Source organism: Kogia breviceps, chromosome 10, assembly GCF_026419965.1.
Source record: "Kogia breviceps isolate mKogBre1 chromosome 10, mKogBre1 haplotype 1, whole genome shotgun sequence".
NCBI classification, from domain to species: domain Eukaryota; kingdom Metazoa; phylum Chordata; class Mammalia; order Artiodactyla; family Physeteridae; genus Kogia; species Kogia breviceps.
The window spans coordinates 106,108,510-106,125,367 of NC_081319.1; the positions used below are offsets into that span (position 1 = coordinate 106,108,510).

The 16,858-nt window shown below is 48.2% G+C and overlaps 1 protein-coding gene across 1 annotated transcript in view; it reads left to right on the forward strand.

Annotated features, from left to right (window-relative positions):
• Nucleotides 1-2,589: 2,589 nt before the first annotated feature.
• GMDS (GDP-mannose 4,6-dehydratase) overlaps nt 2,590-16,858 on the forward strand; it is a 487,018-nt gene continuing 472,749 nt past the window's right edge. Inside the window, exon 1 of the mRNA XM_059075578.2 lies at nt 2,590-2,887. Coding sequence (XP_058931561.2) covers nt 2,600-2,887 — 288 coding nt within the window. The 5' untranslated portion in view covers nt 2,590-2,599. The remainder of the gene's footprint in view (nt 2,888-16,858) is intronic.

Sequence of the window (16,858 nt, forward strand, 5' to 3'; positions counted from 1 at the left end):
AACCAACCCTGCTAACACCTGATCTTGGACTTCCAGCCTCCAGAACTGTGAGGAAACAAAATTCTGTTGTTTAAGCTCTCAACCTGTGGCAGCCTCAGCAAACCAATATACTGCTCTACCACTGTTCCCGGGCCCTCTGCAGATTCTGGGACAGCAAGACCATAGAAATGAGTGTCGCTCCCACAGGACTCCTAGGCGAGCAAAGCTTTTTATTGGAAGGAGAGCTGGTGCACCAGGGAGAAGGTATGAAAGAATGCCAGCTCCCCGAGGCCTTTCAGGGGAGGGGTTTTAGAGGCCCTGTGAGGGAGGGGATGCAGGAGCCTGATGAGCCTGTGCTCAGGTCTCCGATTCGCTGGCGTCAAGGTGAAGTTTCGAGCATCATCAACCATCTGGTTTCAATAGGTCTGGGGTCAGCATGCTTGTAGTCAGCAGTTTTCGTCTGCTTCCTGCAAAAACAACTTAGGAATGTGTGTCAGGCGTTTATCTATATCTTTCAGGGAACTGGCAGTTTGGTGGTTCTGCTAGGTGGTGGTTTTACAGTCCTGCTTTTGTTGTTTGGAAACTCTGTACATTCATCAGTGGAACAGATAATCTTCTGCTCCTGTGGGTCTCTGGTTATTGTCTCAGAAGGCCAAGCCTTTAGGTGCTCTGTTTTACTGGGCCTATCAAGCCCACTAACTCAAGGCCATTCCCCGGTCCTTTTCCAAAACAGCTGTACTCCTGTCTTCCTGTCTCATCACCTTTCTTCAGAGAATTTTTCTAGAGAAATATCCTTCTTTTTAAACCTCCCACTGTATCTCTGAACTACCATATCCCTCAATATTTTGTAAGTATTTTATTTGCAGGCCCTAAAATATAATTGATTTTCTTTCCATGGGTCTTCCACTGTCATGCTTCTTACCAGGACAGGCCAGCAGTGTGACCGGAGGGTCTCGGCTGCCAGATAAACTTGGCACGTCCTCCCTAAGGATCCATTTTTTCAGCAATTTGGGGGGATGTTAAATAATCTATCTGCAAATTAATTCAAAGCATATTTCTATTAAAACAAACGTACATTTTTAGTAGAGTCTAGTAGATGTCAAAGACATTTCTTGCTTATAGCGAGTTCCGCTAGTGATAGGGTTTCCTCTCCTCTGCCTCAGGGCCTCTGTTCACCAGTGATGCAGCCCTCTGCTGGGGCTAGTAACAGACCTTCCTTTAGTCATTCTCCGAATGGAACAGACAGGGGAGAGGCAAGTGAATCCAGACACAAGTCTATCCATAAAGTTAAGGCAAAAAAAAAAAAAAAAAAGTTAAGGCATATTGCTAACATGCTTAGGGGACAGAGAGATTTTTAATGAAATCCTGAGCTTTTCTATTTGGGGATTTGAAGGCTGTAAGAGTCTTTCCACCACCACCACCCCCACACACAATTTTGTACGGGCCCTGCCAGCATGCGGTATCCTAGTTCCCCAACCAGGGATCGAACCAGCACCCCCGCCTGTAGTGGAACTGCGGAGCCTTGACCACTGGACCACCAGGGAAGTTCCAAGTCTGTAAGGGTCTTGCAGGTTAGGTTGGGCACCTCCTAGTCACTCAGTTTGCGATGTCAAGCGCTGGTCTGTGCTGATCCGTTGAGGAGAGGAATATGTACAGTGCAGAGAAGCAGAGCAGTGGGGACAAGGAAGTTCCTCTCTCCTCCCTGGTTCTGGCCAATGCTTAGGTACACACACCTGCTACCCTGCCAGCGTCTGAGTCAGCTCCTCTCCTCTCCCTGCCCTACGTGCAGCTGCCACACGGAAGCCAAATTCGACAGACGTCAAGCTAGGACGCCACCCTGCATCTGAATTACTTTTTGAAATTCGGTATGTCCAGGTCTACTGACCTGTGCAGTCTTTTCAACATTTCTTTCTGCTGCACATGGCTGCGGTCAGAAACTTTCGTCTTGTTCTGCCAGTCCGCTGACTACAGCATTTTGAATCGAGTTACTTGGAATCTCGTGCCTGGTTCCAAGCCTCAGAAAAACGCGATAAGATCCAGAAAGCAGGTTAGGCGTGAGGCCGGTCATTGCCCCTATCCGTAATCCCATTCAGGGGCCTTGTAACGCTAGTGCCCTTCTGGAAACAGAGAACCAGACTCCTCAAAGGGCATTGCAGCAGGTTTCCAGGAATTACTTATCAAAGCCGATGACCCAGGGTCCCTGACCCCTAGATTCGGACGGGAGGGATTCAGGGCTTTCTCCTAAGGGAAAGGTCTTGCCCCCACTTCTTCCTAGCATCCTCGGGTAGTGTGACGATTCCTGGGAGATCCGGGAGGGTGGAGGGGAGGATGTGCAGCGTGAGATGGTGAAGTCGGGCCGCCGACGGCCCACCCCGTCCACTGCCAGCCCTTGCAAGGAGCATACCTGGCGCAAAGACCCGGCATCCCAGCCTCTCCCGAAGATCTGGACAAGCCCGCGCAGGCCCGCCCGACGCCCCGCCCTTCAGGCGCAAGCACCGCCTATAAGCCCCGCCCCGCCTGGCTCGCGCGCTGCCGGCAGTGGGCGGGGCCTGCTCTGGCGGTGAGGCCGTTGGCGGGGAGGGCGGGGCCTGCCGCCGGCGCGGCGGTGCGTCGCGCGGTGATGCGGCTGACGCTGCGCCCGCCAGGCCGCAGTCCGGCCGCCCCGCCCATGGCCCGCCCCGCCGGCCTCCCAGGCGGCCCTGTCAGAGTGCGGCGGCGGGCGGCGCGGGTTTGGTCCTTGCAGCCGGCGAGGAGGCTCGCGCGGCACACCCCCGTCGGTCGGCGCCTCTCTTCAGCGCGCGTGGACATGGCCCAGGCAGCGGCGCGCTGCCCCAGCGCCCGCGGCTCCGGGGACGGCGAGACGGGCAAGCCCAGGAAGGTGGCGCTCATCACGGGCATCACTGGCCAGGTGAGCGGGGCCGGGGGCCGCGGGCACGTGTGCGCTCTGGGCGCCGGGGGGGGCGGCCGCGGGGGCGCCGGGGGCTCGGGCCGAGGGGAGGCCGGTGCCCGCGCGCGGGGGCTCCCTTGCTGCCCGGTTCCCTCGCCCGGGTCCCAGGTCGCGGAGGAAGTAAGAGGGAGCGGTGCTGTGCAGTCACAGACCAGGAAATGTTTTCCTGTTTTGTGTTTTCTTACACGTTAAAAGCCCGCCTCGCAGGAACTTCCGAGACCGCGGCCGCAACCTGGACGTGGGACTGGCTGGTCCGGGCTCGGGCCGGGTCCCCTCCCTGCCCCAGACCCTCAGGAGTGTCCGGAGCCCGGCCCGCGAGCGGCGGGCGGCGCCGGGCCGGGCCTCTAGGGTCCCCCCGGGCGGTGGCGGTGCCGACACCCGGTGCTCAGGAAGTGATGGGGTGAATAAAGGTGATAATCCTAATGAGCACGTAGGCTGTGCTTATTACGCGCAGTCACTTGGCTGATAGGACCTCATTTAGTTTTCCCAGCTGCTCTTTGAGGCGGTGGGTGCTCTTATGATCCCCACTTCACAGATGGGGAAACCGAGGCCCGCGGTGAAGGCGCTAGGAAGTGTCCAGTTGGGATTCACACTGCTCTCAGACTCACTGGTACGAGAAAAGAGGTAGAAACTGTCTAGACGTACAGTTAAAGGGCGTTAGACTGTTGTAACTGCTGGATACCTGATTACTTCCTAGTTACTCATGCATCGTGCTGTGTTTAAGGTAATTACAGTAAACCCCGGTTTGAAAACTGGTGGAAGGGGTTTTCAGGGATCTGAGGCTGAGTAAAAGAACCCTCAAATTCAGTCAAGGGCCTGCATACTTTCAATATTACGGAGAAATTAGTTAATTTGTTCGTGTAACTCTGTTGGTATGGCTTATGCCTACTGAAGTGCCAGCAGCGTGAATCCATGCAGGTTAGCAGGGAAACCTTATTTAGAGCCGGGAGTGCCGTGGTCGGGTTGGTGCTGAGTGGCCTCCTCCAGGCTGTCTTCCTAAGCTACTCCCTGGCCAGACAGTTTTGGCTCCCCACATCATTTCCACCTTAAAACCCCTGCTTGAGGGTCAGGCTCCTTCTAACCTCTGCACCAGTATCTCCCACTTACCTCCAACCCCACCCTGTGCATTGTCCCCTCACTTGTTGGGTGTTGTGCTGGCTTCTACAGCCCCTGGCACAGTGCTGAACTCTGGTTGCCACGTAAATCCCTGCTGGTGGAGTTTACTGCTCTGCTTCACATTTATCTCCCAGGACAGTGACTCCCGCCCTGGGTCTCAGAGTGCTGTGAGGTTAATGCAAAGGGTCTGGAGAGCCATAGCTGCTGTCCAGTTTCTTAGTCGTGTTGGGTGAGAGCTTGTTGAGCTACTCACTCTGCTGAACATTTTATATATTCCTATGTAAGAGGCAGGTACAGTTTTTGTCCCCATTTTACACCTGGCTTAGTAAGTAAGGTTAAGTATGTTCCCTGAGGGCGCACAGCTCATGAGTGTCAGGGCTGAGATCTGAACCCAAGAGTTGCTCTAAGCCATTTTGTTATATTGCCTCTGTGGTAAGCCACCCACGTTAGTGTGGGGGGGGGGGGGAGGGGGAGGGGGAGGGAGAGGGAGGGAGGGAGGGAGAGGGGAGGGAGGGAGGGAGAGGGAGGGAGGGAGGGAGGGAGGGAGAGGGAGGGAGGGAGGGAGGGAGAGGGAGGGAGGGAGGGAGGGAGGGAGAGAGACAGGGACGGGGGAGTAGGGGAGAGAGAGGGATTGTTTTACTCTAAGAAGAGGTCTCAGATTCAAGGTGAGGTTGAAACCGCTGCTCTGGCCCTTAGGGCTGTTGTGGCCTTTGTGCTAAGATGGGCTCTTGCACGTTGTCCCACGTTCACCCTGAGAATGCGTGCAGGTAGCCAGGGTGCCTGTCTGCTGTGCATCTCTAGTGCTCACTGTCAGCAGTCACCCCAGCTTTCTTCCTCCTGTCTCTTCCTGACAGTAGTTGTGAATCATTTCCCGGAGTTTTTTTTACCTTATTAAATCACCTCGAAGAAAACCAGGCTGTGCTCTGCATTGCCGCCTCAAGGCTCTCTGCCAGCCATCCACAGGGCTCACCTCCTGGTCTAATTATGCTTGCTCTTTGCTACACCCAGGGAAATGTTATTGCTGGTCCCTGAATATTGCTGCCTTGTACCTCCGTGGGGTCATTATTTTGCACCTGAATGCCCTCACAAGTCTTACTCCTTTTAACTTTTAAAGCCTTAGCCAAATGCAACCATTCCAGGCTCTGCATTTTCAATTCTTTGTATTTACAGATGTGCAATCCATGTTGGCTACATAGGTAGTTTACATAGCTTAGTTCTTTGGTTTGTTAACTCCTTTAGGGTAGAAACTTTCTTTTGAGCTTACTGCCTCCCATGTGGCTTCACCTAGTGGGCTTCCAAAATGTTGACTTACTCTTCCCATGAAGAGAACTTGTCTCTACTGTGTGTCTGCAGGGTGCAAGGCTTGCTTTGAGGCTGCTGGGAGCAAGGGCCTACGTAATCTGTACTCTCTGCCCTCTAGGATCTCACAGTTTTTGAGGGACTTAATGCAAGTGTCAAAATCTGTATTTTACAGATATGTTACGGGACACATACCTGGTTCATCCAACCTCACTGAATGCTGGCAGTAGCAGGGGCTGTGTTTGGGGAGAACAGCGTGTACAGGAGTGCAGAGAGGGGAGAGTTGGGGGGCCATGAGGACCAAACATAGTAATAATGGGAGGAAAGATAATTTATTACATTTTGTATCCCTTGCTTATTTCCAAAAAATTCTGAGGTGGCTTCAATAAAAAAACACAGCATGGGCTTCCCTGGTGGCGCAGTGGTTAAGAATCTGCCTGCCAACACAGGGGACATGGGTTCAAGCCCTGGTCCGGGAAGATCCCACCTGCCGCGGAGCAACTAAGCCTGTGCCCCACAACTACTGAGCCTGCGCTCTAGAGCCCATGAGCCACAACTACTGAGCCCACGTGCTGCAACTACTGAAGCCCGTGCGCCTAGAGCCTGTGCTCCACAACAAGAGAAGCCACCGCAACGAGAAGCCGGCGCACAGCAACAAAGAGTAGCCCCCACTCGCCACAACCAGAGAAAGCCCATGTGCAGTGACAAAGACCCAACACAGCCAAAATAAATAAATAAATAAATAAATTTAAAAAAAAAACAGCAAAAAAAAACCCCCACACAGCGTTGGACCATCCTAAGAAGAATGAAAAAAATAGGAGTCTGCAGTGAAGGCTGTAGAAAGATGGAGGTAGTGTCCCCAGCACTGAGGACAGCAGCCAGGTAGGTGGTCATGAAATTCAGCTTTGAGCTTCCTGACCGTCGAGACAGAGTGGGTGGGCACGTGGAACTTTGTTAGTACTGAACTCTCAGGGGGACACAGAACAACGTGATGCACAATGAGCTTGATAGAGTCATCTCAGGACGCTCTTGTTACCCCGACGGACTGTGGGAGCACATTTTTCGGTAGGTGGGGACTTTAGAGAACTGAATGGTCAGCGTTTGTGGATTTTTCCCTTTCTGATATCTGTTATGTCAAGCTAGTCTCTGCCAGGAGCATAGGCAAGTTGGAACTGTAGATTACCTTGTCAGGTGTCCTTGGTACAAAATTAATATTGGTGTTTTAAATATGGAGGAGCTGACACGTTGAGGTCCTCCACACCTGCAAGTAGCCTAGGTTTTCCTTAGGAAGTGCTTTTGATGTGGTCAGACATCTAAGCAAGCACCAAGTCCAGAGTTTTGCACCATGACACATGGAAGGCAAAGCGTTTAAATGGTTGGAAAGTTAGTCCTGGTCAAGAGGAGTTAACTTGTCTGCTGTTGGAAGACAACACATTTTTACCAAGTCTTGCATAGAGGAAAGAGATGGACCCTTTGAGCTGTCAGGCAGATTATTTAAGCCGTAATATTTTGTTTCAGAATTTTATTTTTATGGCCTTATTTTGTATTTTCACTAATTTAATTATTTTCTTTTGAGCATGTTCTAGCTGCCATCAGACAACCATAGCCTTTAAAGAGAGCATGTTTAAAACAGATACCCAGATTCCCTAGACTCAGGTGGCTCTCACAGGCTTTATCTTCTTCATTTAAGAATTAATTTAAGATGCTGGAAAATGGTAATTGAGAATTGGCAGGAAGTACCATCGTTTCCACAGTTTTCCTTAACCCTTTTAAATAATGCTTCAATGGGATCATAATAGATGACGGGGATATTACATCTTCTGGTTTTACTTTCTAATCCATATTTGGTGTCCTGCAAATTTCTGCATTCCAGTATCGGCATCAGAATCATCACTTGTGTAGGTGGAGATTTAGTGAAATGTGATGAAGTCTATTAAAATAAGCCTATTTGATTGGTAATGGCTACATGGAATTGCGGAGCTAAAGCTGTGTCCAGTTCAAGGGAGAGGCCCCTGATAGATTGGTGATGTCTGCCTGGGAGAGGGATGGGAGTGATGGTACAGTGCTATGTCTTTACAGGATTGTGACTCCTTGGGTTTAGGAAAAAAGTGTCTTAATCACTTATCCCCTATATCTAGCATAACTGGTAAAGGTTAGGTACTCAAAATATTTCATAATTACGTCTTTACTTACTCATGTTTATTATCTTGCAGAAAAGTTGCCTGGAAGTTGTAGAAGTCTGTGGAAATGAGAACAGAATGCAGTTGTTGTTGGTTGGGTAGAAGCAAGGCATTTCGGGGTACTGTGGGGGAACTGGACAGTATATATCCAACATAGTTGCAATTTAGGAGATAAAATGATTTGTTGTAACTTCAGATTTAAAGGATTTAGAAAATACCCATTTCAAGGAAAAAAAGTAACATATCCAGTTTTGTATGATAGATTTCCTACCGTTTTTGTACTCATGTTAACCATTGAATTTAAAAAAATATTCCATTGGCGTGCGCGTTGAGATCTTAGTACTGGAGTTAAATAACCATCATTGTGTGGAGGAGGGAGGGAGGCTGAGAAGGTGTGATTTCCCAGGTCACACTGGAGCTAGGACTGATCAACACTGTCCTTCACTGACAACAGCAAAGGGGCTGCTTTGAGCCAGAAAAATTGGGGTAAAGGAGTCTGTGGTAGTGAAATGTGTAGCATGGTGTTCTGTAAAGTTGAATAATAATAAATTACACCTGAAAAGCAATCAAATCGATTTCAGTATTTAAGGAAAAGGTGACTTTAAGTTAAGTTTTATAACATTTAACATCTTCTTTTGACAAAATATTTGCAGTTTGAAAAGAGTGAGAGGCAGTTAAATAGGAGTCTTTAGTATTTAACTTACAAAGGAGAATTGATAAAGTACGTGGACTAGAGAAGGGGGTTCACGTTAGGCCATTCCTTAGAGAACTCGGACACTCGCTTCATTGGAGGCGTATGCTGTCCCGAGCTAGAGTTGCCTCCGGAGCCTGCAGACTTCTTGAGTACGGCCTGTCTCCCCGTTACTCCAGAAAGCCCAGTGCTCCTCTCTCCACGTGGGGCTTCGGGACTCCAGGGCTGAAATCGAGGGGAGTTTTATTAGTTACCACCTGATGGCTGAGATGAGCTACAAGAACTGCTAATTGTCTTTTGATCTTGAACGGATTTCTTTGAGGTGTGGAGTTCTCAACTTTCCTGTCCTTTGAAGCAGCCTTTCCTCAACTTTTCTTAGAGGTTTTCACTAAACTGGGATTATTTGGCTATGATTCCACGTAAAGAATCAGGCTTAAGGAGTGAGGCAAAATGTTTGCCTTTAACCAGGATTCTGGACACTTGGTAGATAATTATTCGGGGGGAGGGCACAGAAAAAATTTACTGACATTGATAGAATGATTGCTGTGTGCCAGGCAGTGTGCCCAGCATTTTATATAAATTATCTCATTTAACTGTGGGTGGTAGGTATTTTTACTGTCCTCCCTATACCGAGCAAGGAGACTGAGATTTGGAGAACTTCAGACTTGCCCGAGAACCTCTTGCACTAGTCTTTTCTCAGGACCCTCTCTCCCGTGTCAAGTCAGACAGGCTCTGTTGACCAGATTGTTGGCAAACTGTGCAAGTTCACTGCTCTTGAGAAGCAGGTTGTTTCTAAAGGCTGCTTTTTGATTAGTGCTTTACCGTGCGGGTTAGGTGATATTAACATTACTAGCCTGTGTGTGGTAGGAGAAGTCTGGGGTGAGGGTGGGGAAGGGGCCCGAGGGCTGCTCTCCGAAGCCTGCTGAAGACCCCTGGTGGCTCCTTTCCCCAGTGTTCTTCCCAGTTGTCTGAGGGTTTTACGGTAAGAAATGGGCTTGGGGGAGCAGAGTGGCTTCCCTGCCCGCAGACCTCCCGCTGGAGGGTCAGGAGCCAGCAGCCACTTCGTGCGCCCTCAGAAGCGGGCCGGGGCTGCAGCTTGGGCGAGGGCGGTCTGGTCGGAGCCTGTGGCTGCAGAGCTTGCCCGCGGCCCGGTGTGCACAGGGACAGCGAGGTCTCCGGGTGGTGGGGAGAGGCGGGCGAGGGCCCTTCTCCACCTGCATGTGGACTGGAGTTACAGCTCCCGGTTCACTTGCTGTGCTTCTTTCCTCTCTGCAGAGTGGGGTTTGTCCTTGCTGTCAAGGCCCAGATTCCCGAGGAGACTAAGAAATCTCCTGTTCTAGACTCTTGTACCCCGTCATGTAAGCTGGAAAATCTTTTGGCCTGCAAAGTACCCTTAACGGATACTTTGGACTTGCCTTTTCTCCAGGTGGTAGTTTAATCTGAAGAGATGCTTCCTTGACTTGAGAGGAGCCTCCTCTCTTCTCTCTTCCAGTAAGCCTTGCATTTGGGCTGAGAGTGGTTCTCTGTTTCATATCCCCAAAATTTTCCGTAGCAATTTGGTGTTTTTTTTTTTTTTTTTTGTTGTTGTTGTTGTTTGCTTAATTAATCTTTTCTCTTGGAGGCAGGTCGTCCTCTACTCAGTCATAGGAGTCCTAGCGCTCATGATTACTTCGGTCGACGGATGTTTGAGTGCCAACGATGTGTCAGGCACTGGGGAGACGACAGTGAACAGAACAGACAAAAATGAGCCCCTGTGACACTCCTGTCCTGGGTGGTGCTGATGGCGGTGACGGTGGGTGGGTGACAGTAGCTAAGGTGTGCTGAGCACTCACTCTGTGCCAGGCGCCGCTTAGCGGGCTTTACTCCTGTTTCCCTTCTGGAGCAAGCGAGCCCTCGTCTGACGTGGTTTCCTTGTCACCCCTGAGGAACGCAGAGGCTAAACAGATAGCCCAAAGGTCACTCCTGTCCTTGTTTGCAAAGTCAGAGGTGAAATGTAAACCCCAGTAATTTTATTTTCTATCAAGTTTATAACTGGAATTAACAACTTCTAAGGAGAGGTAAATAGATGGTGTGTCAAAATTGAAAAATAAAGCATATTCAAGAGTTTTTATGGTTGTTTTTGCAATTGTGGAAAGATATGGATTATACTAGTAAAATAAGCCTGTATTAATCACTACGTTATTTGCCCCTTATTTTATTTTCTTGGCTGTCATTTAGGTCATACCATTAATTAATTCGTTGATGACTTATCTTGCAGACTCCCTAAATGCTGGGACTCTGTCTTGGGACAAGTGGAAGAGGAGTTGGATTTCTTGGCCAGCGTGGGTATGAGTTACTGCTTAGCTACTTAGGAGCTGCATCGATTTGGGCAGGGTGTTTACCTTTGCTGCCAGGTTGGAAGAGTTATTCCTACCGAATAGAAAAGAAGTCTGGCATGGATTAGGGCGTTTGCTCCATGACTAGAATGGACCTCTCTTCACAGTGCTAACCGGAGAGTGAGAGTACTCCAATATGGGGAAAGGACATTGGATGTGGAGGGCACCAAAGTCAGCCTTGCTCCATGGGGGGAATCTGTTGCCTAGGGCATAAAGTTCCCTGGGATTCGGAATCAGCCACAGGCTATAAACAGATTTGACTTAAGTGCAAAGCAGATCTGGGGCTGGGTCTTATCTTCCCATGTGAGAGGATTGTGGGCAGCGGACTGGACTCTAACCCTCCTTACTGTGATCTGTGGTCCAGGAGGAACGGCTTGGCATAACTGGGAACGAGAAGGATGTCTTCAGTCCTGACCTGCTTTGGTCAAAGACTGTTATGCGGTGAAACGTTTTTTTATGTCTTTACATTATACATAATTAATTGATTAACTGAGGAAAGAGCGTGGACCTGAGAATCAGAGGCTGGGTTTTAACACCAGTTAATTGTATAGCCTTAATTTTTTCTTAATCCATAATATGGAGGGATCACCTGGCGATCTCTAAAGTCTGTTCAGAGTGGAGCGTGCTATAACTTTAGAATTGAACACTAATTATAGTTTATTGTGTGCAAAAAAGTCTTGTATTTAAGCAGTGCAGTCATTTAATATCAGTTTCAAAGCTAAGGCCAATAGGAGAATTAAAAAAAAATAAAACCAGTGACTGTTAACTGTAGTGAATTTATAATTAAGTGTGTAAACTGGGAAGAAATTCACATATGAATTGTATTTTGCTAGAACTTACAAGGTTAAAGCAGAAATTCTGAGCTGTCTGCCCTGGTAGGTTTTACCAAATGAAGTGGTTTTTTGGTGAGGAAGGATTTAAAATTCCTGTTATTTATTTTTTGGATTGAAAAATTAAAAAATATAAGAATCTGTATTTTGAACTTAGTGTTTAATAGTGGAGGGTCTATTCATTCAGTAAATATCTGCTGAGATTTATTCTGTGTTGAGTTAGGTGCTAGGCATACAGCCACCAGCAAGATGGATATGATATTGTTCTCAAGGAGCTGATAGTCTAGGGGGGACAAGTAATTTGACAGGTAATTTTACAGCATGTTAATTGCTGTGATAATAATAAGTGAGTCACTGAATCACAAGGAGCTCTTCCCTTAAATAAAAATGATCCATAGTATCATTAATTCAGCAGATTTATTGAGCATCACTTAGCTTGGAAGTTTCTGGTTATGAATGCCATTGGATTAAAAGGGTTAGTTGTGAGGCCTTTCTGTAGGAAGCTAAGCTGCTGAAAGATCCCCTATATGCTCCTTTTTTCTTCTTTTTGATGTAGAAATCCTCATAGTCTAGTGCCGTGAAGGATGTTCCTGTGTTCATTCTCACTTTTCTATCTCAAAAGCTGTATTTCCAGCCTTTAACATTTATTCCATTTGGAGACCTGGCCAATTATTTGATCAGAGATATTTATGTATGCACCGGGGAATCATAGACCAAGTGAGGAAGCATTTATGAACTGTCATTGTGTGATGACATAACCTAGGGGGCAGGTCAAATTTTTCTTTTTGGCTGATCAAATTTGAGTTTAACAGAATACTCCCAGTATAGTTCCTAATGGTGAGTTAGTGTCAGCCAGACAATTGATATTTGTTTTGGGTTTGATGACTAATTTTTGAGCCAGTATTGTAGACAGAGACGTAAGAGGTTAAAATCAGATAGTTTTGTTTTGTACTAGAATATTAGATGTACGATTATTTGAACTAGCATATACTTTTAAATGTTTTGTTCCCTGTAGTATCCCCAGCGTGTAAAGTGCAGAGTGTAAGACATGGTACAGGACTCGGAGTAGGTAGGGAAGGAAGCAGACGTGTAGGTGCCGAGGTGAGGCTGCGCCTGTGGCCGACAGCGTAAGGAGGAGTGGCTTTGCAGACAGTAGCAGGGCAAGGAGGGCGGTGGGGACCAGTGCGGTTGCGAGGGCCCCGTGGGCTGGCCTCAAAGGATGGTCAGGCTGGGGGAGGGGGTGGCGAGGGACTGAGCTCCCTGGAGAGGGCGGCGTGTGGATGGAGTATGGCAGATAGTATATTGAAAGTCCAGACGTGAAGGTCCCGGGAGGCCTGGAAGAGCAGGTTGAGGGCGTGGGTTTGATTAAATAAGCAGGGGCACGAGTGGAGCTCAGCCTCGGGTGAGTCTGCAACCTGGGCCCAAATCCTGCTTTAAAAAACGTCCTTCCGGGAGTTACTTAATAATCTTGGACCCTAATTCCCTTTTCTTTAAAATGCAGTTAATTATACCCACATCACAAGGCGATGTGCAGATTAGATAGGATGATTTTAATAACGCCCAGTGTGGTGCCTGGCACACACTGCTTATGAAATTCTGGTGCTTATGCTTATATCACTTATAATACGTGACTTATGTGTGGTACGTTCCCAGCGTGGGGGAGAGTGAGAGGAGAGGGCAGCGTGGTGTAGGCGCACAGAGTGAACTTCGGTTAGAAGAGCCAGGAAGACCTGCTAGGTTATAAGGATGTAGATGCAGGCGACGTTGGTTGTGGAGAAGGAAAGAGAATCAAAGGGACAACGGGACTCTGTGATTAGTTAGGTACGGGGGTGGGTGGTGAGGAAGGCGAGAGTTGGAGATCTCGAGGTTGTTTTGATTTTGGAGGCTGGCTGGCTGGTATCACCATGGCCAGAAGTGCTGTCCCTGGGAAGGAACAGCAGTGCTCTGGAGAAGGGAGTGAATTCAGTTCTGTTCCTCTTGAGTGTGAGCTGAGAGCATGACGTTCCAGTTCTAATAACCTGTAAACCATTTAAAATGTCAGCTTGGAATGCAGCTGAGAGATCCCGGCCACACAGTGTCCCGTCTAGGCCTGGACGCAGCTGTGGATGGGGAAGCCCTGCATTCTGCTCTGGTTGCCGGCTGCCCAGAGTGTGCTGTGGTACCCGCCTTCTGGTCTGAAAGCTAACGCTTTCCCCTTTAGTTTCATGGTTGAAGTTAACCAGGTTACTTCAGTTGTACTTCAATTCTCCCCTCTTTCCTTCCTTCCTTCCTTCCTTCCTTCCTTCCTTCCTTCCTTCCTTCCTTCCTTCCTTCCTTCCTTCCTTCTTCCTCCCTCCCTCCCTCCCTCCCTCCCTCCCTTCCTTCCATTATCTTAGAGTTTTACGAGTTTTGATGTTACTGCAAGAATATATTCTAGCAACGTGAACATTTTGTTAAGCGGAGTCTGATTTTTGCACTCAGGGATCCTTTTTTCTAGGTAAGTCAAGCCTCAGGACTCTGCTCAACAAGGTCAAAGGGCTTCTGAGATGAAGTGGTGTGGTTTACGACCCCACACTACTGATGTGTGACTTTGCTTCACTGTGATATTAGCCATAATGTCTTATATTTGTATATTAATTTGTAGTTCTCAAAGCATGTAAAAAGCATTTCCATTGTTCTGTGTGGTATTCTGGGATGCAGGCAGGGCAGGGATTGCTTCATTTTAGAGATGACCAACACCCAGAGTGATAAAGTGACCTGAGTCTCAGCGCTGGCGGCCGTCAGCACAGTAATGCTGAGCTTTCGTTCCTTCTTCCGGATCTCACAGTCTGCTAGGGTTAATTTAATTTAGCTTTCTTCTGCATTCCCTCACCAGTGTTTCACTCCAGGCTGGTGTTTTTCTTTACTGTTTCATAAACAGACTGTGATAGGCAGAGTAATGCTCCCACCCCACCCCAAGGTGTCCACGTCCTCGTCTCTGGAACCTGTGAATGTGTTACCTCTCGTGGCAAAAGGGACTTTGCAGATGTGGTTAAAATCAGGATCGTGAGATGAGAGATGATCCTGGCTTATCTGTGGGGTCTGGCATCGTGGGGGTCCTTCAGTGGGGAGGAGAGAGACAGAGGTGTCAGAAAAGACGGCCTTGTGAGGAAGGTTCAGCCGGCCAGGGCTGGCTTTGCAGACAGAAGGGGCCACAGCCAAGCGGCACGGGCGGTTTCCGGAAGCTGGGAGAGGCCACGGGATCCTCCCTGGAGCCTCCAGAAAGCAACGGAGGATGGCTGACAAGGCAGATTTCAGACTTCAGATCTGCTGAATTGTGAGGTAGTGAATGGGGGCTGTTTTAAGCCACTGTGGTTTATGGTCATTGGTTATATTTATGGAAATTTGTTAGAGCAGCAAAGAGAGACTGGTAGGCAGATGATATGCTTGTTCCCACTTTGCACTTACTGGGAATTCTCTCTTGCTTTGGCCCGTTCACATGTATTTGTCCTCAGATTCTAGCTTCCTTCACATTCCAGCCCTCACATTCATTTCCTTCATCTTGGATTTCTCTGCACATTTTAAGTTATCCCACAAATATTTTTGCATGCCTTCTGCTGGTAAGCAAGACATTCCTTCCTTTGGTATATTATGGAGAGAACACCCATTGTCCCTGTTTTCAAGGAACCTCATTAATGGGGAGCATTAATGGATCATTGCAACAAATACTTAACGCTGAGCTCTGTGGTAGGCACTTTAATAGCCACTGGAATTTATGCCAATTTGTTCCTAATAAAAAAGCTGTTCTATCATCACCATCATTATTGTTATATAAATACAGAGTTCTCCTGTTTTAATTGTTTGTTAGCTTATGTTTTAGATTCCACATGTAAGTGAAAACAGCAGAGACAGACTCACAGATACAGAGAACAGATTAGTGGTGATCAGAGGGGAGAGGGGTGGGGGGAGGGGCAGAATAGGTGAAGGAGGTTAAGAGGTACAAACTACTAGGTATAAAATTAATAAGTTACAAGGATGTAATGTACAGCACAGGGAATATAGCCAGTACTTTATAATAACTTTGTCTAGAGTATAATCTGTAAAAATATCAAATTACTATGTTGGACACCTGAAACTAATATAATATTGCAAGTCAACACCAAAAATACTAAAAAAATAAAAACTCCACAGACTCCTCCTTTGTTGGCCTTCAGGAAACAAGTGGCCTTGTTGGCAGGGACCTCTGGATGACACCTAGGAGCTAGGGTGGTCTCTGAGTGACAGCCAGCAGGAAGGTAAGGCCTTTGGTCCTAGAGCCACTGTGGTTGAATTCTGTCGACAAATGGAGTGAACCCTTAGATGCACTCAGGCTTTGGATGGGACTTGACACCTGGCTTGTAACCTAGAGATGACCTGGCTAAGCACGCCAGGCTCCAGACCCATAGAGAATGTGTGCTCGTCAGTGTGGGGAGATTGAAGCTGCCGAGTTTGTGGTAACAGGGTTCTGCAGCAGTGGATGACGGATCTGAGCCCTCACCTTGCATAGCACGTGCAGAAACGGCTCAGAGAGTGTCCAAGCCGCTTGAGCAGTGTAAGTGCTGTGGTCATCCACGCGAGAGTGCGCGTGAGCGGGACAGTCGGTGGGGCTGTTGTGATTCGACTCACGTGGTGCAAGTGCCTTTCACAGTGAGAAGTGCTGAGAGGCAGCGTGGCAGTTTGATGTTTCAGAAGTCTGCTGGGACTGAGGAGAAGATGCTCTTGCCGGGCCCTGTTTTGGGTCTAGGGGGATGAGTGAGGAGGAGTCCTGAATATCAGCAGTTCCCAGATTTCACAGACTGTTAAAAACTTGAGAATGATATACACTGGCCAAGTTTTTATCTTTAAAGTAAGAACCTTCGGAATAGCAAATTCCTACCTACCTGCTACCAGTACCACTAAAATGTAACAAAGATGTGTTGTCAGAATAAAGAGCAGTCACCAAATTACACACTCTTGGCTGTGTGACCTACTTTAGTATGTCCATTTTTCTCATTTTGTAAAGGAATGGGTTACAAATGTGTCATGGATTGGCCTTGGTCTATAGACTACGTTTGGGACACCACTGAAAATTGTTTTATTAAAAAAAAGTTAGTCACTTGTTTGATTCTCAGGACTCAAAAAGAAGTCTCCTGGCCTGCGGTGACCATGTTTTCTGGACCCCAGGGTAAGATACCGCCCATGACTATATGCCCTAGAGCTGGCTGAACACTGGAAACCAGGGCCGTCGTAAAGCGTGTGGAGTTACTGTCCATAGAATGCTGTGCCCACCAAATACTGAGAACCATGAAAGGTGCCTGGTGAGCATTCGTGAGCTGAGATTTCATTTTTTGCCACGTTCTTTGGTGCTCTGGGCAGACTCCCACCTCCCAGAGAAGAGCAGCAGCAGACTGTAGAGCCAGGATCCCAGTTCATCCTGACAGCTTGGGTCCAGGGCTGTCCTTTGA